General features: G+C 41.9%; 1 protein-coding gene across 1 annotated transcript in view; it reads right to left on the reverse strand.

Moving 5' to 3' along the window:
• Nucleotides 1–576: 576 nt before the first annotated feature.
• Nucleotides 577–26,810, reverse strand: part of LOC148036245 (uncharacterized) — a 35,632-nt gene continuing 9,398 nt past the window's right edge. The window contains exons 8-12 of the mRNA XM_087678902.1: nucleotides 24,185–24,484; nucleotides 22,896–23,132; nucleotides 1,391–1,635; nucleotides 818–1,097; nucleotides 577–594 (exon numbers count right to left, since the gene is read on the reverse strand). Coding sequence (XP_087535028.1) covers nucleotides 577–594; nucleotides 818–1,097; nucleotides 1,391–1,635; nucleotides 22,896–23,132; nucleotides 24,185–24,484 — 1,080 coding nt within the window. The remainder of the gene's footprint in view (nucleotides 595–817; nucleotides 1,098–1,390; nucleotides 1,636–22,895; nucleotides 23,133–24,184; nucleotides 24,485–26,810) is intronic.

Consider the following 26,810-nt stretch of genomic DNA (forward strand, 5'->3'; position numbering starts at 1 on the left):
TTTTGTGCATGATGGTGTAGGATATTTGTTTTGTTCAAGGGCTTCAACAAATTTTATCTTTCCTATTGTCCGACATTTGACTTGTGTTAGGTTTTGTTTCTTCCAATGGTGAATATGGCTTTGGCATACGTAGAGGACATGAAAGAAGCCAGAGCAAAGTGCAAGTACCTGGAAGTAATTTCTTCTAGAGCAGGTGGCTGATAGAGTTACAATCAATTTGATCTTCATGATGAGCCCAAGGTAGTGAAGGTAGGGTGTGAGATGTTGGAGGATACATGCCTCTACAGGCGAGATACTCCCAAGGGTGGGATATGTGGCCAAAAACTATCATACTTATTATTATCTTGCTTGCTTACAACCACCCTCAAGGTTTTAGGAGGTTCATGCATAAAAAATCAGAGTCATTGATTAACTTGACACTTATTTTCAAGTTGGAATGATATTTTATGAATTAGGTTAACAAGTGTTACCTATGACATCCATGCAAATGAAGCCTAAGTGTCAACATCTAATAAATTCACAGAGGAGAATTGTAGTAATGATCTCAAGCATGAGTATAGAGCTGGCCTGAGACATCTAGGCAGTTTCCAAAACCTAACAAATAAAAAATTAGACCATGAAATTCACACAGACATTTCTGCCTTGAAACCTGAAGTTAAGGCATTACTAGTGGCTCTTAGGTTTCAAAAATACCATTTTCTTAGAACCTATTTTCTCTCTATACTTCTAAAAAATATCTTAAATGACTGTCAGAACAAGTTCAGGAAAATGAAGAGACTTCTGAAATACTATCAATATAGGAAAGTTTAAAACATACCAAAAGTCCATTCTTCTGCCAGGACTCAAGGTAAGGTTTCACAGGGTAAGCTTCATCTTCTGACAGAATCTTGGTAATTCCAGCTTCAGTCACAGGAAAAACTTTTTCCTGATTTTCTGCAGCTAACAGACAAAAAGAATGTTTGGCTGCTTCCACCTCAGAGTCTGAAAAAGGCACCTGCTTATTTAGCTTGCACTGATCAGGCACAGCCGAAAAAATCCTTGAGTTCAAGTCAATATCACGGCTAAAGCTGTAGCCTTGTATCCAAGAAAGCATCTGCAAGTTGTGGGGCCAAGCATTCTATCAGTCAACAACCATACCACCATATAAGGAATAATCTCACTGCTGCTTGCACCTATTAGTTATACAAATACAATGACTTCATAATTGTGATTGTCATCAAACTTGGGACTCTGGAATCAGTATAGGTACTAGCACGCCCCTGCAGGAAACCCACAAATATTTTTTCATACCTGACTAAGTAACAAACCATATAGGAGGCAAGTGGTGATTTACAGATCGATTTAACTGTTGGATTACTTAATACCAGAAGACTTCCATTAAGGAAGGTGGTGTACCTGTTCTTTTGAGTCAGCAACATGTTCAGACCCATTCATCCTTTTTCTAGATCTTGGAATTAAGGTAGCAAGAACTTGCACCACAAAGGTCATTGATGGTCTAGATTCAGGATCAAATTGCAAACAAAGCCATGCCAAATATGACATCTTAAATAGATCTTTTAATGGTATGTCATGCTGTAAAACTGGATCAACTAGTTCATTCATAAGTCTCGTGTTGTTTTGTAGTAAAGGAAGGGCCTGCACAAAGTCATGCACCACGATAAGCATTACTTCATTTTGAAACATAAACTTGTGAGGCAGGTACTTAAATAACGATTCACACCATATTTATATGATTGAGAGTTTATTGAGGTTCTTTTAGATGAAGATTATGGTAATGGCCTCCTTTACCCATGACTCTTACCATTTTCATAGAGATATGATCACACAAGTTCTTTTGGATAAAGAGTTGTTGAAGAAATATACCTTAGCTTATGTTCATATCCTATGTATGCATCAAATAAAGGGAGACTGTGTAAAGTGACCTTAAAGTCAAAAGAGTATCTATCCACTTTGAGAGATATTTGGGGTATTGAGTGTAGAGAATGGAAGAAAAAGAGAATAAAGAATGAAGAAGAAGATGGATTAAGCCTCCATATCTTGTGCCTATTTCCCTTCCGTTGCGCATCTATCTCAAGAATTTTTAGTTGGTTTCGGAGAGTTCTATTGTCCACTTTGGATGCATTCGGGGAGCCATTGAAGATTGAAAATCATGTGTGACAGCAAGGTTTTAAGCAGTTTTGGTTTCGAATCAGGTTATGTATGGATGCTGGAAGCAAGGGGGTTTGCTTAAGCTCAGGGCTTGCTTAACCAAGGGGCTTTCTTGAACCCAAAAGCATAGGGGCAGCTTGCAAGATAAACACAGGATGTGCTTGTTGAAAGAAGTAGGGGGCGGCTTGCAAGATAAGGATAGGGCTTGCTTGTTTGAAAAAGTATGGGGTTTACTTATCAGAGATCCGGAAGAGAGGTCAGAGATAGAGGAGAGATTGAAGATTGTTTGTGTAGCTAATAGTAGAGCTTGAAGCTCTTGTTCCAATTGAGTGATACATAAGGACATGCTTGACTAGAATGGTGCCATCAAGTACATCTTGAAGGCCTCGTGAGCTCAAAATGGCTGCGTGCATTATCTTTGGATTATTAAGCTTTTACAAGCTTAATCCAAAGCCTTTGGTTACAAAGGTACATTCACACTAGACAACTAAACTAGATACTTTGAGACTTGTGTTCACACTAGATTTTAGTGAACCTGAAATTTTGAAGATTATGTTCACAGTTGTAGGGCGTGAATTGGTTAAAACTGAACGGGTTCTCAAATCTGAGCATTCACATCGTAGGAAAAGAGAACTAGTTGTTTTGAAGAGGAGAAAAGGCAGTTGCTATGCAATTTTTGGATGCCATTTTGAAAGCCAGAGGATTGTGAGAAAATTTCAGAAAAATTATTGTGTTGAGCTTTGCGTGGGCTTCATTTTCAGTACAAAATTTTGTATAAACACAATAGGGAAAATTGTGATTTTTTGACTCGTATTTTGATGCTTTTTGGGTTTTATGAGCACTTGGGCTGCCTTTTCAGCACAAGATATTGCAAAAACACAGTAGGAAAAATTGTGATTTTTAGACTTGTATTTTGATGCTTTTTGGGTGTTACGGCACCGTTTGAGCTCCATATGTAGTGTTTCTTGTTGGACAATAGATGTACATCATGTGGGCATGCTGTATTGATATTTTTCGCTGCAATTGGACACATTGTGACACTTCATTGGATTTCAGTCTACATGTATTTCTTGGTCCTATTTGCTGGTTTTTGGCCTTGAACCTAAGCGGATGATGATTGATGTATGCTTCTTGAGCAGTGATTTGGCACATTGTATATTACTAGTTTTTGAAGTTATTGTAGTCGTAATGTCTGAAATTACACAAATAATACAAATCATTGGGGACAATTGGTTGACAAAGAACAACTATAGTGTTTGGTCCTATCGCATAAATAATTTTTTTATGGGAAGAGGTCTTTGGTATCTCATTATAGGTTAGGACGCATGTCTTGAGCTTCCTAAGGAGCCAATGGAGAAAGAGAAGAAGGCCTATAAGCATTGGACAAGGAAAAACATGAAGATACTGCATCGGATCTCCATATGTATTTCGGAGACTTTGATTTTGTACATTAAAAATGCAAGTATATCTAAGGATGCATTGGAGATAATTGAGGAGATGTGTGGCACTTGTATGGATGCAAGAAAAATGGACTTCACCTTTGTATATAAGTCCTTGGATACTTATATTTTATGAGAGGTGGCTCTATGTCTAATTTTGAGGATTTGATTGCTCTATTGCTTACAGAAGGAATAAAACTTAGTCTTAATGTATTCAACAATGGCAAAAGTACTAGCGTTGACATTGCGTTTTATCATTAAAGAGGATATGGTAATTCTTTGAGGGGTAGAGGATCTTCTTATGGTTGTGGAGATACCTTTACTCAAGGTCATAGCTCTTTTGGATGCAGACATTTTATGCCTGGAGACAAGGGGGAGCCTTCTGTAGAGGCAGAGGATGATCTAGTCCTCATAGAGATGGTGCATGTCATTCTTGTGGACAATTTAGTCATTATGATAAGGGATTCTATCATAAGTAGAATGCTATGTCTAAAGGTCATGGAAGGACTCAATATGATCATTATTTGGGTAGTTATGGAGGTCTAGGTTATGTCTCTAGAGGTTGATCAGCTAGAGGATATTTATTTGCTATGAAGCATGTACTTGGCAATATGACTCATCCACCTAGAGATGAGAATTAGATTCAGGAACTACGAACCACATGACACATTATGAAGAAGGGGATTGAATGCTAATGTTTGGAGCTGAAAACAAATGTATTGACATGGCCTTGGCCGTTTATGAACAGTAAATGCATTGTTTGACACTAGCTCTTGAAGACAGGACCTCTTTGGATGATGAAATGATCATGTATTGATTTCCAATTGTGGTGGCATATGTATATGACACTTTGAGGAGTTTTTGGGCTGAGAGACACATTTTTTTTACTGTGTTTGAGCTGGCTGCAACCTGAAGGAAGGTCATTTGACTCTTGTACTTGCTGTACATGAATTACTCTATGCCCAGATTGACATGTATGGACTCCCATATGCAGAGGTAACTGTCTGAATTGCTGTAGGGGTGTTTTGAGGCATATATACTCCGTTTTTGACTGGAAAAGGATTGCAGGTCACTAAAAATTTCTGCTCACAAACTGCTTGTCTGTTTACTCTCAATTAGCGTGCATGCATGCTGAATATGCAGTGAATGCAGTTCAAGTAAACAAGTTACAATACCTAGGTGGTTTGTCACTTGTCAGGGATGTATGTGATAGGTATTTGGACTGAAATATCACTGATCTGAGCAGGGGTTGATGTTGAAAACTGTCATTGCATTGGAAGGCTGAAACTGATCAGTTAAGAAGTCTTGGTTTGCAGGTAGTCAAGAAGTGTTTGCAATATGGCAAATGCAAACAGAACCGACAACATAACCCAGATAGTGAGGAAAAAGCTTGACAGCAATAACTATGCCATATAGAAGTTCCGCAAGGAGAACTTCCTAATAGGAAAAGGATATTGGGATTTGGTAACAGGTGTTGAAGCTGAGCCCGAGCTCCCAAAGAGGAATCCTACAGCTAATCAGAGATGGGTTCCTCCTTGGTTACACCCCTGATTAGTGGCAATGAACCCCGGCATCGATTGTTGACACTTGGCATTGAGATTGACCACCATATCTTCAGTTTTGGACTGTGAAGAACAGTCTACATGCTATGTAAAACAGGGCATCCATTGTCTTGATGCTTCATGCTCCTTGGATATGCTTATTTGATGCCCGAATGGCTATGATTGATGCTGGATACTTAGGTTTGATACGAAGCAAAAAATACAAAGTGAGATACGAAGCAAGAAATGTAAAGTGAGGAGTAATGCCTAAGATTAATTAATGGGGGTGAATCTGTGTCTACTGAGTTTTTTGACTACTTGAGAGATCATGGGATCAAAAGGCAAATTATATGTCAATATACAATACAACAAGAATGGTGTGGCAAAGAGAAAAAATCACATTATTGTTGAAGTTACTAAAGCCATGACTCATATGCAACACTTAAGAGCCAATATGCTTTGATAAATCAGTTGAAAGCAAAGATTGAAGAGAGGCAATGGATGAAGAAATGAAAGCTTTGAGCAAGAATAAGACTTGGAATTTGGTTGAGTTTTCTTATGGAAAAGAAACCATTGGCTACAAGTGGGTATATAAAATCAAATGCAAGTTGACTAGCTCACTTGAAAGATATAAAGCAAGGCTCATTGCAAAAGGACATGCTTAGACCTATAGATTGGATCATGAGGAAACATTTAGTCCAATTGCAAAGATGAATACAATTAGATCAGTGATTGCCTTGGCTTTGATTTATGATTGAAATCTATATCAGATGGATGTTAAGAATGCAGTCTTAAATGGTACATTGAAAGAGGTGTACATGGAGTAGCTAGAAGGGTAATGTGCATCCAAAGTATCCACATTATGTATGTGAACTAAAGAAGTCATTGTATGGATTGAAGCAAGTACCTAGAGCCTGGTGTGATAGGATTACTAAATTTCTATGTAGCATAGGATTTTAGTAGATTATGGTTGATTGCTCTTTCTGTCAGGCATTCTAAGGATGGTATGGTTGTTTTGGTCATCTGGGTTGATCATCTCATCATTGTGGAGAATGCTAGGGTTTGCATAGAGAAAACACAAAATGTACGAACACAGTGAAACACAATAATTTAGACAGTAAAAACCTAGCATGAAAGGATTCAAAAAGAAACTTGCATACTAGATATTTCATATTGAGATGTTGTGGATTGTATTTTAAACAAAATCTTAAGTGAGTGAGCATAGAATGCAACGGAATCACTCCTTGTTGTTTCCTTCAAAGAAGGAGATGAATCATCAGCATAAGATGGGTATTCATACATTTGAGCAACCAAGGAGGGCAGTACAATGTGCAAGAGGGGGATTTCCCACACAATAGGACCCGAAGATAGAGAATAATGCACTTACAAGTGTGTGTAAGGCACAATGTTAAAGGGTGGCATTCCCACTAACGATGTACCAGGATGCAGAGTGGTATACCTTTGAGTGTCTAGAGATGGTTTAAAACCTTGACGTGCATCAAAGACAATGTGCATTAAGATGGCACCCACTATTTGAGTAATGTTATTAGTCCTATCACCAATCTAGGTCTCTATGGTAACTTATAGTCAGTACCTATATAACAAAAGAAGCAATATAGGCAACAAAATCAGACTCACACAAAAACCGATTGTACAAACCTACCACTAGGCTTGATTTTGAAGAGTGTAAACTTTAAGTTGTGTACCAAGTGGATAGTCTTTCCTCATTTTAGAAGTGCACTTGGAGTACTATGTTTGCAAGCTCATTTTGAGCTTTAGGGGGAGTGTTGAAAAAGATGTCTTAGCTCCTATGTATGCATCAAATAAAGGGAGACTGTTTGTACAATGACCTTAAAGTCAAGAGAGTATCTATCCACTTTGAGAGATACTCAGTGTGTAGAGTGTGGAGAATGGAAAAAAAAGAGAATGAAGAATGAAGAACAAGAAGATGGATTGAGTCTCCATATCTTGTGCCTATTTCCCTTCCATTATGCATGTATCTCAAGTCTTTTCAACAATGTAGTAATCGACCCCTTCATGTCTTGTTTGGTTTTGTGCAAGAGAAAGCATGCAAAATACAACATAAATGATTTTGTCCTATATAACTATAGCTTGGCTCAGCATTTTTTGCTATGGAGAAATAATAAAGTGAAAAAAAAACATATAATAATGGTTGGTCACTTAAATCACTAGGAGTAGATGAAGCAACATTTTCCTTGAAAGAAGAATATTCTATAAAGACCCAAAGAAATACAAGGGAGTTGTGAGGATACAAGTAACTTTCTATGAAACCCATCCCTATAGAGTTGCCCCGAAGAGAGTCTAGTCCATATATTGTATACCTTCTCAAAGGCAATTAGGTGCACCAAGAGATCCCGCACTATAGCACATCCCAAATCCATCCACTTGGAAAATGCAAAGATATTCTTAGAGATACTCCCACCTGGATAAACCAATTTGAGAGGTGTTAGTAAAGCTTGGTCAATGAGACTGGACTCTAAAAATAATGGCTTTGGCCATGATGTTATAGACTATCCTAGAATCATGATGGGTTTCCTTGATGTTTGGTTTGTCCCTCTGAAGATTATCGGCTGATCCTTGGACTAAATTTTCTAGTATATTCCTTTATCATTATGGTGGGAAGATTTACTGATGTAGGATCTCCTAGAATTTCTCAAAGATGACTATGGCAAGGTTGTTTATTCTTAGGAACTTCTACACCAGATAGAAGCTCTCGATCCTCTCTTGGACGATTTCATCCTTAGGGATGAACTTCAAAAGTCAACCTCAAGTAGTGCCTAAGAATGTATCTTGTATCCCTCCATTGATGACGACATCCCTTGTCCACATACAAATAGTCAATACGAGCGAAAGACTCACTCCCTTCACTTGTCAAATCTCCTTGAGACCTCTTGAACATAATAATCCTAGAAGTTCTATCTAACCTCTTCCAGAAGTCAACAAGAAAAGACAACGATATACCTTGTGTAGTCCAATGTTGAGTTGTTGCCAGTAACACTTTGATCCTTCTCCCCAATCTAGTGGTGTATCCACAAATCAAAACATCCATACGTGTTTCTCCAAATGGATGTCTCAATACCTACTCCCTAGGGTTCCACTTATGTCTCTAAAGAGACATCCTCTTATATGCCCAATGCCTCCGACCATCCATTGCCTCTGTGCACCTTAGTCGGTAGCTCAAGAAAGGCAAAGCAGTCCCACACTAAAGAAGCTACCTATGAAGAGAACCTCCCCTAGGATAAGTGGGTCCTCTCTTCGATGGTGTGGCCTCTCTCTATCTTGATTAGCTGATTGAAGAGAAGTAGCTGCCTCATCTTCTATTCAACAATCTCTAAGCTCGTATAAGAGATCCAACAAATTTGACCTCGAAACCGTTCCCAAGACTTCTAGCTTAAATGTGCTGGAAATTCTGATGGATGCTAGGTGTTGGGTGTAAAGGCCCTTTACGCTCTTCCGTGTATCTCCCGTGTATATATTAAGTATAAATACATTCTTTCATTCTTTGTGTGTACCACACTAGTACACACCTATCTGTCGACTCACTCTCACACTTTCCCACTGTTCAGTACTGTTCAGAGTAGTACAATTGAGCACCTTGACTAATGTGCTTGCCCACTCTCGACTAATGTGCCTGCCCTCTCTCTCTACTTCCATTTTCACTCATCAAACTGGTATTAGAGCTGTTAGTTACAGCATTCGCTCACAGGTCGCGACACAAAATCCAACCAACAGACAGCTTTCGACAAGTGTATCAGGTCAAGCTGAAGTGAAGAGCTGAGCAGAAGTGACCAACACAGGTCGCACAGGCAACTAGTGACACCAGCACCGACTGGCCAGACGGATGGCACGATAAGACCAGCTGGTGACCTGTTACAAGGGTCCAGTGGGACTAATGAGCAGCCAGGCATCAGACGTGTAGGCGCGACGGGCTGACAGGCTCGACAGGGGCAGGTGGCAATCGGGTGTGATGGGCTGACTGGGGTCACGCGACACGAGGGCTGCACACTGCACGGACTAACGACACAAGGGCTGCACGGACTAATGTCCGTCAAACGGGCAGGTCAACGGTCCCTTTTCTTTTTTTAGTTCAGAAAATTTCAGTTCATTTTTCCCCACTTCCAAGTGTTCATGCGAGCAAGCACAGAACACGAACCTGTGCAAATTTGCTCCTTAAAATTTGGGACTTTTCTTGGATTTGGAGTCAAACACATGATTTATGATTTTTGAACCATAAATTGCAAACAATGAGTGCACGAGTCTTGGAAATTTTGGGGATTTTCCGATTCAAGTGAAATTTTCGCTTGGTTGAGCCAATTTCTTGGAAATTCATACACTCTTGGACCCCGAAAATTGGGGCTTTTGCAGAATTCATGAAATTTCTGCAACATTTACCCGTAATTGATGCTCGGGAAGATGTATTGATGCAATTGGAGCAGATTCACTGCAAAAATTTTGGGGCTTTTCATATTGCTGATGTATTTTGAGTCGATTTGAGATTGGATATGGAAATTTGCAATAGATTCGCTGCTGAGTGGGAGTATTTTTTGAGCTTTGGATGCTTCAAATGTTGAAAAAAGGCAGCTTCTCTTGGTATATGTATTACTGAATACTCACTATGTAGTGAAACAGTGGTAAATACAGCATTTGGGTCATTGCATTTGAGTATTATTGTGATGTATTACTGAAGTGGGAGATGTCTTTAATGCAAATGTATCTGATTAGATTCATGAATATGATGTAATCAGTACTTGAGACTGAAATTGCAGCTAAACATCTGCTTCTTGGACACCTTGGAAGTACAAGAGTGTGTACTTGCTGTTACAATTCAGCAACCTTGCTATTGGCTGAAAGCATTCAGCCCCTTATTGCAGTTGTGTATTGTTGAAGATGGCTAGCAGTGCATATACATCTGACACAAAGAATCTCTTTGAGATTCGTAAATTCGATGGCAACGGTTTTGATCTTTGGAAAGATCGTATGCAGAGTATACTTTTTCTAAAGGATTGTGATGATGCTTTAGCAGAACATAAACCTGTTGCTTTGTCAGATGAGGATTGGGCTAAAATGAATAAAAAGGCCATTACTTACATTAAAATGGCCGTCACAGATGATATCTTGGTTGATATAAAGGGGCTTGATACTGCCTATGTAGTTTGGGAGAAACTCAAGGCTACTTATGAGAATATAACTCCTGTCAATCAAGTACATCTCATGCGGAAGTTGGTCAACTTGAAGCTTGAGGAGTCTAAGCCTGTCTCAGAGCATTTGAATGCTTTCACTGGTATTTTGAGTCAGTTTTACAGGATATAGGTTTGCTAGCTTTTGATCCTAAATTGAGGGCTATCTTCTTGCTCATGACCTTGCCCAATTCATGGGAAGCATTGGTTGTTTCATTGAGCAATAACCCCAACTTGACATTTGATGGTGTGCGTGGTTCTATTTTAAATGAAGAGATTAGACACAAGGCAAGTGGGGAAAACAGTGGATTAGCCTACAATGTAAGAGGAAGAACTGAAAAAAGATCTAATGCTACAAATAAAAACAAAAATTGCAGCAAAAGCAAGGAAAAAAAGCAAGATGTAACTTGTTATCAATGTGGTCGCACAGGGCATAAAATGGGTTATGGAGATGAAGGTGAAATGGGCTATAGAGTTTGGGTTCCAAGCATGAAAAAGGTGCTGCGCAGTCGGGATGTGGTATTTAGTAAGTCAAAGCTGCTGAAAAATGTCACATCTAATGACTCAGACAAAAAGAAAGTTAAATTTCAGCATGATCATTTACTTGAGCACCATCAGCCACTGAAAATTCAGTTCCTTATGATGTTGATTATGACAATCAACATATCATTATTGAGCCAGATGAAAATGGGTAGCAAGGGGATGCTGAACATCAGCTTGAGCACCAAAATCAGCATGCTGAAAATGAATTACAGCAGCTTGAAATTGTATTACAGCAACCTGAACATGCAATTCAGCAGCCAAACAAAGAGGCCATTGACATTCCCTTGGATGTGGATCCATTACCTGATACCACAGATCATTGGGTAAGAAGGTCCACACGTGTCAGAAGACCTATACAAAGATTTGATCCTTCTTTGGACTGCATTTTGCTCACAGATGAAGGTGAACCTCTTACGTATAAAGAGGCATTATTATGTGAATTTAAAAAAAAAGTGGGAGCTAGCTATGCAGGAAGAAATGAAGCCACTGCATCACAATGATACTTCAGATTTGGTTACATTGGCCAAGGATAGGAAAGCTATTCCTAAAAAATGAGTCTATAAAATCAAATGTGTGGATGGCAAACCCAATTACAAAGCCAGACTTGTGGCTAAGGGCTATACACAAAAGGAGGGCATGGATTTTCAGGAAGTGTTTTCTCCTGTTGTCAAAATGACCACTCTTCGAGTGTTATGGCATCTATGGATCTTGAACTTCATTAGATGGATATTAGAACTGCATTTCTACATGGTGATCTGGAAGAAGAGCTGTACATGAAGCAACTCGAAGGCTTTGTTATACAAGGAAAGGAGCATTTGGTATGTAAGCTTAAGAGAAGCTTGTTTGGTTTGAAACAAGCTCCTAGACAATGGTATAAAAAGTTTGATGCTTTCATGCTCTCAGATGGATTTAAAAGGAGTAGTGTAGATCACTGCTTGTATATTAAGAAGGCTGATGATGGAAGCCTTATTATACTTGTGCTTTATGTGGATGATATGCTTATTGTTGGTAAGCATAAAAGTCAGATTAATGCATTGAAAAGACAACTGAATTCAGCCTTTTCCATGAAGGATTTGGGTGCAGCTGAACATATTTTGGGCATGCGTGTAACATGAGATAGAGAGCAATAGCTCTTATTTCTCTCACAAGAAAAGTACATCAGCAAAGTACTTAATCGTTTTTCTATGGCTGATACTAAGCCTCTTGGTGTATCTTTTCCACCTTATCTTAAGCTTAACAAAGCAGATTGCCCAAAAGATAATAAGGCAGCCAATACTATGAAGGGTGTTCCTTATGCTTCAACTTGTGGTTCACTCATGTATGCTATGGTTACCACTAGACCTGACATTGCTTATGTAGTGGGAGTTGTAAGCAGGTCCATGTCAAATCCTGGCAAAGCACATTGGGAAGCAATGAAATGTATCTTACGGTACCTTAAGGGTACACAAAGAAAATGTATTTGCTATGGCAAGGGTACGTTAGATGTGCAAGGGTATTGTGATGCAAACATGGTAGGTGACTTGGATACTTGCAAGTCTACTAGCGAGTACATCTTTACCTTGTCTGGTGGGGTGGTTTCTTGGTGCTCTAGATTGCCAAAAATTGTAGCACCCTCTACCACTGAGGCTGAATATATTTCAGCCACTCAAGCTTCAAAAGAAGCAGTTTGGCTTGGTCGTTTGGTCACGGATTTTGGGCTGCCCACCAAAACACCTATACTTGGATGTGACAGCCAAAGCGCTATATGCCTGGCTAAGAATGCCATGTTTCATGCACGCACCAAACATATTGATATTCGGTATCATTTTATCATACATGTTCTGGATGATGGTCTAGTCACCCTGACTAAGATCAAATCACAGGAGAACCCTACAGACGTTCTCACTAAAAGTCTTGCAAAGGCTCAACATGAGCATTGCATTAGACTTGTGGGATTTGGTTAAAGGTTCGCTTTGGACCTTTAAGTGGGAGGTTGTTGGTTGTAAAGGCCCTTTACGCTCTTCCGTGTATCTCTCGTATATATATTACTTCACACACATGAACTCACTAGATTGCCATGGTCCTTCATTGGGAGAAACAATGACCTCTAATCTCCGCAGTAGTAGTTTCTTCCACGACTCGCCTAGAGGCTAGAATAAAGCCCCTCACAATAAGCTTCACCATGAGCACTCTACTTCGACTAACTATGTCAATGGTTCCCCAAACCACCTGTAGATCTAGGAGGAATAATGATATCCCATGCTACCTTAGCCCTCACAGTGTTGAGAAACCACTTCTTTAGTTTACACACTTCATTTAGGGTTTTGCACTGATAGCCCAAACAAGGGCTAGTGTCCACATTTTGGCCATTTTTTTCAGTGGGGCACCCACATAGTGATATGCCATCCTAGACAGCATATGCCTATAAACATGCAATCACTTCATTCATTCTTCACCACTCTCTTTAGTCATTCTTCACCACCTTTTGTCACCACCACCACTTCCTTTCTCTCACCAACCCCTCCACTGCCCTCACACCCCTTCAGGAGGACATTGTAGTTCATGGCTCGGGTGGCTGGCTTCTCCCTTCCCCTTCTACTCCAATTGCCATGTTTTATCATTAGGCCTTGCGTTTGGAGCATCTTCCACCTAGCGTCACCATCCTCTGCTTGGTGTCAGCACCCTTCTCTTTCATCCTCCACCTTCACCTGTGTTTTTCAGTTTGAAGGTCTTCTCCTTGCTTGGCATCATCATCTCTAGCTTGGTGTCAGCATCCTAGCCTCCGGCAGTAATCTCCATCACCGAGCGTTAGTGATTTCATCACTCGTCTATCACAGGGGCTGCTGGGACTTGCATCTTTGCAGCTCGGCTCCTCCTCCATCACCTGGCATCACTTGTTCGTCATAGAGGTTGCTGGAACCTGTGTTTTTGCAATCCAGCTCATCCTCCATCGTCTGTCATCATCATTATGTTAGACAGTCATTTCTTGGACAGTCATTGGACAGCAAAGTATTGCAATGCCACGTCAGTAGGATGCCATGTCAGCAGGCGCCATGTCAGCACCTGCAGTCGGTCAATTTTACTGCAGTTGGCTGGATTTAATGTAGCCGACCTGGTGCAGTTATTTCCTATTTTTCTGGCTATTTATAGCCGGTTTGTGGCACACTTCAGCATCTATTCACTTCAGATTCTGGTCTTGAGATCTGTTGGCTGAGACAGACTGTGCTCGGGCTAACAGAGATCGAGGTCATCAAGTCAGAGACATACGCAGATATTTCCTCTGCCCCCGTGTATATTTCTGCACTCTTATACAGCATACTACACTGCAGATTTTCTGCATTTACACTGTCTCCTTTTCTCTCTCTCTTCTCTCTATGTTCACTCTCTCTCAGTCTTTGTCCTACGCTTCCGCATCGCTGCACTCTGACATGGTATCAGAGCGGTGAAGATGAACTGACTAAGAGCTGAACCTATCTGAAGAGGAGATTTTAGCACGATACAAGGTTGCGTTTCCAAGATTCGAGGGCGAGCGGGAGGGCTGCGCATTGGATCAAGGCTGAAGCGAGCGTGGGCGTGCAGGAAAGGAGTCTAATCGGTGAATTTGCTGCAGGTTATTGCTGTTCAAAGGGGAGGAAGGGGTGAAGAAGGTTTGGGCAGTGGAGGAACCAGCCCTAGAAGACTGCGTTTACACAGTCAGAGGGGGCTGATTTTGCGTTTGTGCAGGTATTGCAGGTTAACATGTCTACAGAGACTGATTTGGAGTTCCAGGCGATAATGAACAGGAAGGTGCCTCCTACCAACTCTTCCATCGGATCAAAAGCTTGATGGTGACACCACATTTGGTAAGTGATGATGTTGGCCATTTTGGAGTCTTATGATTTGGCGGAACTGGTGATGGAGGAGATTCACAGGCCCTCAGTGAGGATGAGTCCAAACTCTCTTCCAATGATCGTGCGAAGTTGACCAAGGCCCAGTCTCATTGGGACAAACTGAATGCCAAGATTCGATCTTTTCTGTTTCTGTCTTGCACTACAGTCGTGATAGCTCACATCGAGCGCTTGACGGTGGCTCGAGAGATATGGCTGGAGCTCAACCAGATGTACAATCGGATGACCCTGATGAAGAGGGTTTCTTTGGAGGTGTAGATGCGGACTTTGTTCGTGAATAAGTCTTCTTTGCTTTGGGAACACATCAACAAGCTTCGGCAACTTCAAATGCAGGTTCAAAATGCGGGGAAGCCTATTTCCTCCGAAGACATGGCGATCACTTTACTGTCCCAGTTGCTGCCACGATTCAGTACCTTTTATTCTGCCCTTATTGCATCAGGGCCGGAGTCAACTCTTTGGTGGGAAGAGTTTGCTCCTATGGTCTTGGACCAAGAGGAACAATTGAAGGAACAGAATGCTTTCAAATCAGAGACTTTGGTTGGTCAAGCCTCTCAGAAGAAGGGGAAGGACCAAAAGAAGAATAAGGAGGACAACAAATCCAAGAAGGACAAGGAGAAGGAATCGACCTGCCATATTTGTGGTAAGATCGGTCACTGGAAGAAGGATTGCCCTGGCAAAGACAAGAAGAATACCAAGAAGAAGGACACAAAGGAATCTCGAGCAGTGGCTGCACCCTCATCAATTGCTTTTCTACACTTAGCAGTCATTGAGAACTCTACATCGAAGACTTCTAATGCTGCAATGATAGCTCCCCAGGCTCGAGAGTGAATTGTGGACAGTGGTGCCTCACGGCACATGACTCCTTCCAATGGTGTTGCCCATTTGCGACCTTTGCATGGGCAGATTCTCATCGGAGATAGCTCTTCTATGTCTATTGCTGCGCAGGGTGAGATGCAGCTTATTCCAGATGGATGTGGTGGTACCTACACTTCCGAGGTGTTGCATGTGCAAGGCTTGGGGTATCATTTTCTTTCGGTCCATAATATTTGTGCTCTTGGTCTCTTGGTGAAGTTTGACAGTGATACTTTTCGCGTCCTTGATCATGGATCGAGGAAGGTTCTCTTTGCAGGGTATGAGGAGGATAGCATCTACAAGTTGAAGTCTTCCCTAGCTCTTACCTCTCTTCTTCTTACTTCTCATCAGACACAGTCCGAGCTATGGCATGCTCGGTTTGGCCACTGGAACTACAAGTACCTTTAGAAGGCGTCGCGAGGGTCCTTTGTTCGAGGATCGCCGGACATAGTGGTGAGCCATCAACCATGTGTCTCCTACATTTGTGGGAAACTGCATCGGATGCGATTCCCAACAAAGCTTCTAGGCGGTCTGCTTTACCCATGGAGCTTGTATCTACGGATCGTTGTGGCCCGATGAGGACCGAGTCCCTGAAGGGGAGCTTGTACTTCATGTTGATCTTAGATGACTACAGCAGGATGACTTGGGCCTATTTCTTGACTTTGAAGTCGGAGGCTTTTTCTCACTTCAAGGATTGGCTTCTCTTTGAGGAGAACCGTTCTAGCCGGCAACTGAAGACCTTGCGTTCAGACAAGGGAGGTGAATTTATGTTTAATGAGTTTGCTCGTTTTTGTGTAGATAGGGGCATTCACCAGGAGTTTGCTAACGCCAACACTCCCAAGAGAATGGCATTTTGGAGCAAAAGAACCGAAGTGATCGAGATGGCACCCACCATGATGAAGCACCGACAGACACCTCAATTTCTGTGGGCCGAGGCAGTGGCTACCGCAGTTCACATCCTCAATCGATCTTCCACTTCGGCCATTGACACGATGACACCTTTTGAGGCTTACATCGGGACTAATCTTGATGTCTCTTATTTCAAAATCTTTGGGTGTGACGCTTACGTGCACATTCCGAAGACGCACGTGATAAGTTCGAGGCGGCTTCCCGACGACAGGTTTTTATTGGCTATAGCTCCTAGTCCTAAGGTTATCATCTGTTTGATCCCGTCAAGCGGGATGTCTACACTAGCCGAGATGTGCGGTTCGTGGAAATTCCGGCCACAGAGGGGGTGAGGAGCATCCCGTCCTTGGAGATCCAGGGGAGAGTTGGGCTCCCGAGATAGTTCCTTTGAAGCCAGAGCCTCTTGATGGAGATTATTCTTCTGATTCAGAGTTTTCTCTTCCACCGGCCACCCCTGAGGAGCTTCCGCTGGTGGATGTACTCGAGTCTTCAACGGATAGAGATCGACGAGGAGAGGTTTGTCCTCCTCCCCATTGGGCCCGTGACACACTCTGAGATTCAGGGATCGAGGGGATCCCTGAGGAGTGGAAACCGCAGGATGGACCGTGGAGGTCACGGAGGAACCAGGCACATTCTTCGGAGCTTGTTTGCTCCAAATATTGTTTGCTGACCCGTGTTATGCAGGATTGTGAGCCCACTTCCGTGAAGGAGGCTTTGTAGTCTGATCATTGGCGGAAGGTCGTGGAAGCCGAGTTGGAGGCTATTGAGAGGAATGACACTTGGTCTCTTGTGCCTCGTCCCTTTCACAAGAAGGTGATTGGTGTCAAGTGGGTCTTCACGGCCAAGTACCTTAGCGATGGTTCTTTGGACAAGCACAAGGCTCGCCTTGTTGCTAAAGGTTTTGCTCAGCATCCAGGCATTGATTTCCATGATACTTTTGGCCCCACTGCTCGTATGGCGACTATTCGAGCTGTTCTTGCCTTGGCTGGCCATAGGAGGTGGCCTGTCTATCAGTTGGATGTGAAGTCGGCCTTTCTGAATGGTGATTTGCAGAAGGAGATCTATGTTGAGCAACCTCCTTGCTTTGGATCCTTGGATGGGAAAGTTTCCAGGTTAAAGAAGGCCTTGTATGGCCTCAAGTAGGCTCCGCATGCATGGAACGAGAAGATTAACTCGTTTCTTCAGTTGAAGTTGGGATATCGGCGCTCCTAGGCTGATCCACAGCTTTATGTGCACACTTCCGAGATTGGTCATGTGTTGTTTGTGTTGTATGTTGATGATTTGATTCTGACACGGGATCATGCACAGAAGGTTTGAGGACCAAGATGGCTTTACATCAGGCATTCGAGATGACGGATTTTGGGCTTTTTCATTTCTTCTTGGGTCACGAGATTTATCAGTCTCAAAGGGGGATTTTCATCTCTCAGCAGAGGTACATTCAGGAGCTCTTGGCGACTTTTGAGATGAAAACTTATCGGCCCATTACTACTCCTATGGATCCGAACTGGAAGGCCACTTCACACTCAGATTCTCCCATGATGGATGCTTCCCGCTACCATTGTTGGAGGGGTTTTTGTCGAAATGTCAAATCCATCGGGGATCAGAAGTAGAAGGAAGTAGAGATAGGAGATGGAAGAGAAAATAGAGAATACCCGAGTGGTAAACACGACAAAAAAAAATCACAATGAATTGAATCAATATGTATTGAAAGAACCTGAAATCTTCGCACTACTCAGAAGTAATCTCCAGGCATTAGTTCTCCTAGAGCTCCTTCGTAGACCAAAAACGTGGATCAGAAAAATCAGCTCTTTCTCTGCTGCCCGGAACCCAAATCTGATGGCTCTGAAAGGGGGGTAAAACCTCAGGACACCTGATCACGGATCTCCCAGATCACTCCTTCTTCTTCTTTCCGTTCAATCTGTAGTTTTCAGCCTGTTTACAGCGATCGCGATGCGCGCTATTTCGTCAATCTGTCTTTTTTGTGAAAATCCCCTAGCTGGCTGAAAAAGCAACTAGCTTTTTACATGCCATCCTAATCTAGAAGCTTTTTCTAACTTTTTAAGATTTTTACAATAAATAATATCAAAAATATGCTAAAATTATCCAAAAATCTAGTATTTTCGAATAATCCATGCAACTCACACTAGTACTAATGGATCAAATCACAGTGACTCTTTAGATCAATAAAGAAGTCGGATGATGATGCATTTCATACTTTTTCACACTATGTCCTCATAACATCACGACACCGTCAGTTGATTGGATCCTTGATTTGGCTTCTCAACACTCGTGTTGATCTTTGTTTTGCTATGGGTCTTTTGAAAGGGTTCATGACTGAACCCAAACAGGTGCATTGGCAGGCTGCCCTGAGGATTCTTCGGTATTTGAGGGGGATCTCTGACTTAGGGATTTCTTATCCCGCCGGTACAGATGCTTCCGATTTGGTTCTTGTAGATTGGAATGACTTGGATTGGGCTGGCGATGTGGACCATCGATGGTCTACTATAGGCTACTGTTTTACCTTAGGTGCAAGTGTTATCTCTTGGAGTAGCAAGAAGTAGCCTACAATAGCCCTTTCTTCTACTAAGACGGAGTATCGGGCTGTGTCTTCCACCACATGTGAGGTTGTGTGGCTTCGGAGATTGTTGTTGGAGCTTGGCTACTCCTAGACTCGTCCTACTCTTCTATGGTGCGACAATGAGAGTTGCATTGCGTTGGTATGGAATCCTGTATTCCATGCCCAGACGAAGCACATTGAGATCTAGTATCACTTCATTCGGGAGAAGCTTCTGGATGGGACCATTCATGTGAAGTACTGCAAGACGGAGGATAATCTTGTAGTTTTGTTTATGAAGGCTCTTCCCCAGTCTCTTCTTCGGCAGCATTCCAGATCCCTCAATCTTTTGGCCCGTCCAGGATCTGAGAGGGGGTGTTAGACAGTCATTTCCGCGATAGTCGTTGGACAGCAGAGTACGGCAGTGCCACGTCAGCAAGGTGCCACGTCAGCAGGCGCCACATCAGCACCTGCAGTCGGTCAATTTTACTGCAGTCGGGTGCAATTATTTCCTATTTTTCTGGCTATTTATAGCCGGTTTGTGGCACACTTCAGCATCTATTCACTTCAAATTCTGGTCTTGAAATCTGTTGGCTGAGACAGATTGTGCTTGGGCTGACGGAGATCGAGGTCATCAAGTCGGAGACATACGTAGATATTTCCTCTGCCCCCATGTATATTTCTGCACTCTTATACAGCATACTACACTGCAAATCTTCTGTGTTTACACTGTCTCCTTTTCTCTCTCTCTCTTCTCTCTGTGTTCACTCTCTCTCAGTCTTTGTCCTACGCTTCCGCATCGCTGCACTCTGACACATTATCCACCTAGCGTCAACATCTGGACTACTCTCCCTGCATTTGACAGCTTCGACACTCTAGGATTTGCGTCTTGCTGCCCAGGTTAGTACATGGCAACAGAGGACTGCGGTTCACTCCCTCAATAGGTGGTGTTCATCTTCCACATCTTCAATAGCATCAGAGGACTCCGGTCCGCTCCATGGACAGCTATCTTTCACCTTCTAATGATTACTTTGATAGCCCACTGCTCAGAGGACTGCAATTCGCTCCCTTTACTATAGATTTCCCACAGGTGTTGTCGCTTGATTTAGACAGGACAGTGCAATTATCTTCTAAGCTTCAACTCCACTCTGTCAGCTTTTCTTCTCATAGCATGATTCAGTGCATCATCACCGTGTTCTTCTTGTTTCTGAGTTTCTCTTCTCTCTGGGTTTGCCATACACACTTTGTGTTACTCCCCGCAAACCCTATTGTCTATTTGCACTGTTGCTTATTTTGACATGGTATTAGAGCATACCTGTTATTTTGACATGGTATCAAAGCATAGGAGTCTTTTTCTTCTCATAGCATGACTCAATGCATCATCACCATGTTCTTGTTTCTAAGTTTCTCTTCTCTCTCAGTGTTTGCCATACACACTCTGTGTTACTTCCCGCAAACCTACTCTCTCTTTGCACTATCACTTATTTTGACATGGTATCAGAGCATACCTCTTATTTTGACGCGTAGGACCACCATCTCCACTTTGACCAAATGAAATTCTTGATGAGCCGCTTCACTTGGCCAATGCATGACCTGGAGAAGACCCAGCAGGAGGTAAGATGATACATGATCGCAAGAAAGACTTGGTTAGCCACTTTCTTCCTCCCTTGCTAGTGATAATCTTGTTGTGCTCCAATGCAGTGGCTTTGAAAAATTTACCATCTGTTTTTGCTGATTGTCATTGTGTTCTCTGTGTGCTCAGGGTTGGCGATGCCATTTGTAAACTATTTTCAGTCGCAGATTTGCAGTGTTGGATTCTGGTACCAGAAAGCAAACAACTACTTCTTGAGTTTCTTGTCAAGACACTGTAATAGCAATGTCAAGACTTAAAGGAGATCTAGAAGACTTAAAACAGCAGTCTAGGTACGCAGATAAGTGTAGAAAAGCAGAATTTCATGGTTAATTTAAAGATGCAAGAGATTTGAATTAAGCATTTTGTGCACAAGCTTTCACCTCACATTCAAGTTGTGGAAAAGTTAGTAATTTTGCATCAGGATTGAGCTGTGACCTACTTGAAAGTTGTTACATGCCAGATACTGTAATGATACTTATTATTGACAGTCTAGTGGAAGGTCATGTTTCACAAATGGATGGGTACAACTAGGATAATAGCCAAATTGATTGGAATGGATGGACTTGTGCTGCAGCAGTTAATGCAGGAACTAAGTGGATGGATGGGACTTAAAAGAGGACATGAATGAATAGAAGAGCAAAAGATCATGGTTATCCAAGCCAACCATGAGCGGGTCAGACCAAGTTAGATTTGCACAAAGCCACGGACTAGCACAGCCAACACAGCATGTGTCTTGGCCCTTCATCAACCACCAGCAGGTCAGACCAAGTTCGATTTGCACAAAGCCATGGACCAGTAGTCAGCCAACACAGCACGTGCCTTTCTAATGGGAAGAAAGATCATGGGGCTGTGTACATGACAACTCTACGTCCAATTTTCTCTATTATTGCTCCCCATACCTGTCAGTCGTGTGTGGTTAATAAGGTTTGTGTGGCTTTTCGTTGTCTTGGGGTTGACTTAATCCATTTCTGTTTATGTGGGCACATGAATGTGAGTAGAAGAATTTGAAAGTGAGCACTAACTAGCCCTAGGGAATAGGAGAGAAGATTTAGATTACTTGAGTGTGCAGTATAAAGTACCACGTGTTACATCCACATCCATGTTCAGTACAACAACGTTTTCAATCAGTCTTCCAAGATTGCCAGATAAACTGTGAATAAAATGAGAATATAAGATGTAAATATTGTCTTCTATACATTAATTCAAACTTTTTCACAAAAAAAAAAAGATGTAAATATTGCCAACTAAGCTCTTGATATTGTGAGACTAGGTGTAAATCCTAGGAGACTGTAGCATCATCCAGCAAGTCCAATTAAGGAAAAAGATTCTTGTTTCAGAAAGAGCAGTCTTTGCCATAGATGGCTAACACTTAGCTTGAAGGGTCACCTCATCAATCAATTTCTGGGTCGAGAGTACATAACCCAACCCAGTTTGGCAATACCTGGCTAAGGTTTGTTTCATAATTAACCGAAAATTGTGCTCCTTGCATAGGCAAACTGGTGTCATAATTTAGTTGCACTCATCTTTACAACTTGCAACAAGAGATTTATCCCTGGTATCCGCAAATTCAGCATATATGCAAGCAGCTTTTCTTGTGCAAGGACTATTCAGATGGACCTATCAAATCCTGCATAATTGAAATACAAGGCTGTGCATTCAAGACCAGAAATATCCTAAAACGACATTATTAATGATGAACAGGTATAGAAATATGCCATGTGAGCAATTTCCAGTTATCTTTGAAAGCTTCACTTGAATTTACCAAAGCAAGAGTCCTGATGGAGTCAATCACATGGCAACTTTAGTGAATTTTAGATGACTTTACCAAAGGAACAGAGTCCTGATGGAGCAAATCACATGGCGATTTTTAGTGAATTTTAGATGACATTTTATTTTACGATGTGGCCTGTAAAAACATTATGTATGCTCAATCGTGCAGCTGCATGCATGTCCATAAATGTAAATACCTCTGCATATGCAGTCATTTCCTCATACAGGACATATACCACAACACACCTCACTGACTTTCAAAGGAAGTTCATGCAGGATGGACCTGATTTGTTATTTGATTTACTTGTTCCTCTCTGGAAATGGAAAGTACAATCTTGTAGAATCCTTGAGCAGCTATGGTTCATATCTCATCATCTGAATATTCTAACTTACAATCATTTGGCTACTCACAATTAAATGACATCTGAAATCTTTATGGACTCACCCATATGACAAGGCTATCTTGTCCCATTGGAAGGCTTTTATCCACAGCCTTCCGGCCACTAATGAGCTCCAAGAGAACCACTCCAAAACTGAAAACATCTGACTTTGTAGTAGCCCATCCTGTCATTGCATATTCTGGTGCAAAGTATCCAAAAGTTCCCAGCATTTGTGCTGGTGAGCTTGAGCATCCATTCAACTCTACGTCCTTGATCACTTTCGCCATACCAAAGTCTGCAACCTATCAAAGAACAAATAGAAATACTAAGAATGTGACCATGCTAGCCATATCTCTCTCCCTTTCTCCATCCTGATCTTTGCCACCCTACTGCCATCCCTCGCTCCTCCCTCTCCTTTCCACTCCCCTCCTCCCTCGCTCCCAACCCTGTTCTGCCTCTCACTTTCTTGGGAATGGTTGTTTCAATTGATTACAGAAAAGAAGGATGTACAGAAGTCGCTTGACCCAGTAAGAGCCTTCTACATGAACAAAATGAGATGAAAGGTGGATGCTTTGCATCATGAAGCCAAAATTACTCAAAAATGGAAGGCCCAAGGATCAGCATGATTGCACGCTGCCTGGTTAAAATACCAACAGTGACATATGATGTCACTTGCCAAGGTAGCATATCCCCCAAATGATGAATGTGTCCCTCCATTCCGCTACTGGCCTGAAAAGCAAAGGCATTCTGCGACTAGTCCAATCATTCCACAATCTCCTATATCAAAGGATTACAAAGAGCAACCTGAAGAGTAATGGATGGTGAGCAGCAAGGGCCTTCCAAAGACCCAGCTTCATGAGATAATGGCCTCTCCAGCTACCCTTCCCCAGATGGCTGAATATACTAAAGGGCTCTCTGCTTGTAGTACAAAAGAAGCATGTCTTATCTGAGATTCATCAGTGAAGTGCATCCCCAATCTCCCACCATAGCTTGTCAATATGAGAACCTTCACGTAATGTGGGGTGCCAGTCTTGAACGATTGTTGCCTTCCATCAAAAGGATGATTTATGTGAATGCCATGCCTTAGTGGCCTGTTTCTTACTCTACAAAATCCAAAGCATGAATGAATCTTGAACAGTTACCAGATAAACCTTTCCATCACATCTTCTTTGCTTTGCAGTGACAGATTCTATGAGCTTGTATCATTATTCGCCTCTTGTTTTATATGTTTTGCACTAAAACGACAAAATCAGTTACCTCTCTATGTTTATTATTGGCATAACATTATTTTCCAGGTTGCTAAATGTAAATGAGCAGATTTGAGTTGAAAATTACTAAATTAGCTGCACCAAACCTTGGCTCTCCATCTATCATCAAGCAAAATATTGCTGGATTTGAAATCACGATGTAGAACTCTTGGATCAGCTGCTTCATGAAGGTACTCAAGTCCCCGGGCAGCCCCTAAGGCAGTCCTCAATCGTGAAGTCCAATTTAAAACTTTTTTGCCAGAATTTTTGTTCAAAAGCTCCCGAAGAGTACCGTTTGGCATATACTCATACACAAGAAGCCTTTGTAAACCAAGTTTTTGGGACTCAACACAGTACCCAACAAGAGGGATCAAATGAACATGGTGAAGCCTCAAAACCAGCTCTACCTGCCAAGTTGAAAGAGACCTCAGATACATTTCATAAATTTGGAACAGGACTGACCTCTTTGTTTGAATTCTCAGCATAAGACCGTAATTATGAAACTTTACTGTAGTTAGAAAGTCTAAATTCAACACCATACTCCATGGAAAGCTAAAATGATTGCATGATTGGGTGACCACACTCACTCAATTCAGGTAGGTGCTCAAATATACGACACTCAGATTAAGCAGAACGCGTATGCAATCCAGTACCCAAGCTGTACAAAGATTGAAAATCAAATCACTCTCAGGTTTCTCACTTGTGCACAGAACAAGACAAATTTAAGCAAAGTGCTTGGAAATCAGATAAATAGCCCATAACACTCAGAGATATTGCATTGCAAGCCAAAGGGCATGACCTAAACAGATGACTATTGTCTTTAACCTTCAAGTCATGCAAAGCTATAATGCCCGCACTGATTTTTCCTTTATCTATCCCCAGGCGAAGTGACCCCACCATCACTCTCCATAAGGGAATTTTAGAAAGTTTAGTCATTCATTAGCCAGGTCTTCCGCCATCCTGGTTTCTGTTTCAATTTCCAAACTATATTGACTTTATCTGTGATCCAATCCTTATCCTGTACTGCAACTGGGAAGTTGCATTTGTTATTCAAGTAACGAGAACTTTGAAGCCCCTTAAAAGCCCAGTTTGACCAAGCCTAATGTGCATCCAAATAATGAAACAAATCCCAAACATGCCATTTGGGGTAAGAAGTGAGAGAGAACTGGAGAGAGAAAGAAAGAGATGAAATAGTGATAGAAAAGGAGAGTGGGGAAAACAGAGAGTAGTAAGAGAGAGGGAGAATAGAAAGCAGAGGTAGTGAGAGAGAGTGTCTATAGTGAGAAAAGAGAGAGTAAATAGAGATGGTGAGGAAAGAATAGGAAGGGCTAAAGAGAGAGAGAAAGAAAAGAAAGAAAGAAAGATCTATTAACGTCTCTAAAAGGCCAGAGTGGCCTATGAGACCATAACCAATACAACTGCTATCATCATCTCTCACAAGATAAGAAGAGATAAAATTAATGTGTAAGTTTACATGGTATATTGAAATGAGATGTATGGAAGCTGAAAAAAACTGAAAATTTTGGAAAAAGACCTAAGCTTAAAAAGACCGAGTGTAGGGTATCTCCCCCCCAATCTATGGAATCCACCAAGACTCTGCAAGCTACCTCCGACTGAGTCATCATGCCAATCTGCCTCTGTACCCAGCTAGCATGATGCGAATGTGGCTCATATGGGCACGTCTATGTTGCCGTATAGGTACTCTAGGGCGCCATGCTCTGCGTAGCGTTGTAGCTCTGTCAACTGTGATGCCTCCTGATGTTGTATCTCGGTAACGCCTATCAATAGGAGATGTGTCTGGGGTGGTCGCGGCTGGGGGTTCAGCTATGCTGAAGTAGTCTGTAACTGCTCTCTAGAGGGGTGGATGATGCTAGGGTCGCCTCCTATCCTGTAACAATAATACTCTGCATTGTTGGAGCTCCAATAAGAAAAGGCCCAAAATCTTTGGTCCTCATAGTCCATCACCCGTCTTAGTGGTCCAAACCCCTCCTTAAAGAGAGAGAGAAAGAAAAAAAGATCTATTAACGTCTCTAAAAGGCCAGAGTGGCCTATGAAACCATAACCAATACAACTGGTATCATCATCTCTCACTAGATAAGAAGAGATAAAATTTATGTGTAAGTTTACATGGTATATTGGAATGAGATGTATGGAAACTGAAAAAACTAAAAAAATTGAAAAAAAGACCTAAGTTTAAAAAGATCAAGAGTGTAGGGTATCTCCCCTCAATCTATGGAATCCACCAAGACTCTACAAGCTACCTCTGATTGAGTCATCGTGCCAATCTGCCTCTGTACCGAGCTAGCGTGATGCGAATGTGGCGGCGTCGTGCTCTGCGTAGCATTGTAGCTCTATTAACTGTGATGCCTCCTGACGTTGTAGGTACTCTAGAGAGAGAGAGAGAGAGGGGGGGGGGGGGGTAGGAGGAGTGTTAGTGTGTAAGAGGGCAGCAAGGGAGAAAGTGTGGGTGTGGGGGGAGAGAGAGAGAGAGAGAGAGAGAGAGAGAGATTGAGATTGAGATTGACCAAACAGGTGTAGCTTAGTTGGTCAAGTTGAATAGGATGGTGATAGAAGGTCTTCAACTCCTACATTCCGCATGGTCATTTAGTATAAGGTGTTACAAAAGGGAAGGACTGAACTGAGGTTAGTAGGTTAATAAAAGTAATTGGCTTGCTGCTAGGGTAGCCACTTGATTATGAAGGAGAGAGAGAGAGAGAGAGAGAGAGAGAGAGA

The sequence above is a fragment of the Lygodium microphyllum genome, chromosome 5 (assembly GCF_053477565.2).
Source record: "Lygodium microphyllum isolate KBCC chromosome 5, Lygodium_microphyllum_v1.1.10, whole genome shotgun sequence".
In the NCBI taxonomy this organism is placed as follows: domain Eukaryota; kingdom Viridiplantae; phylum Streptophyta; class Polypodiopsida; order Schizaeales; family Lygodiaceae; genus Lygodium; species Lygodium microphyllum.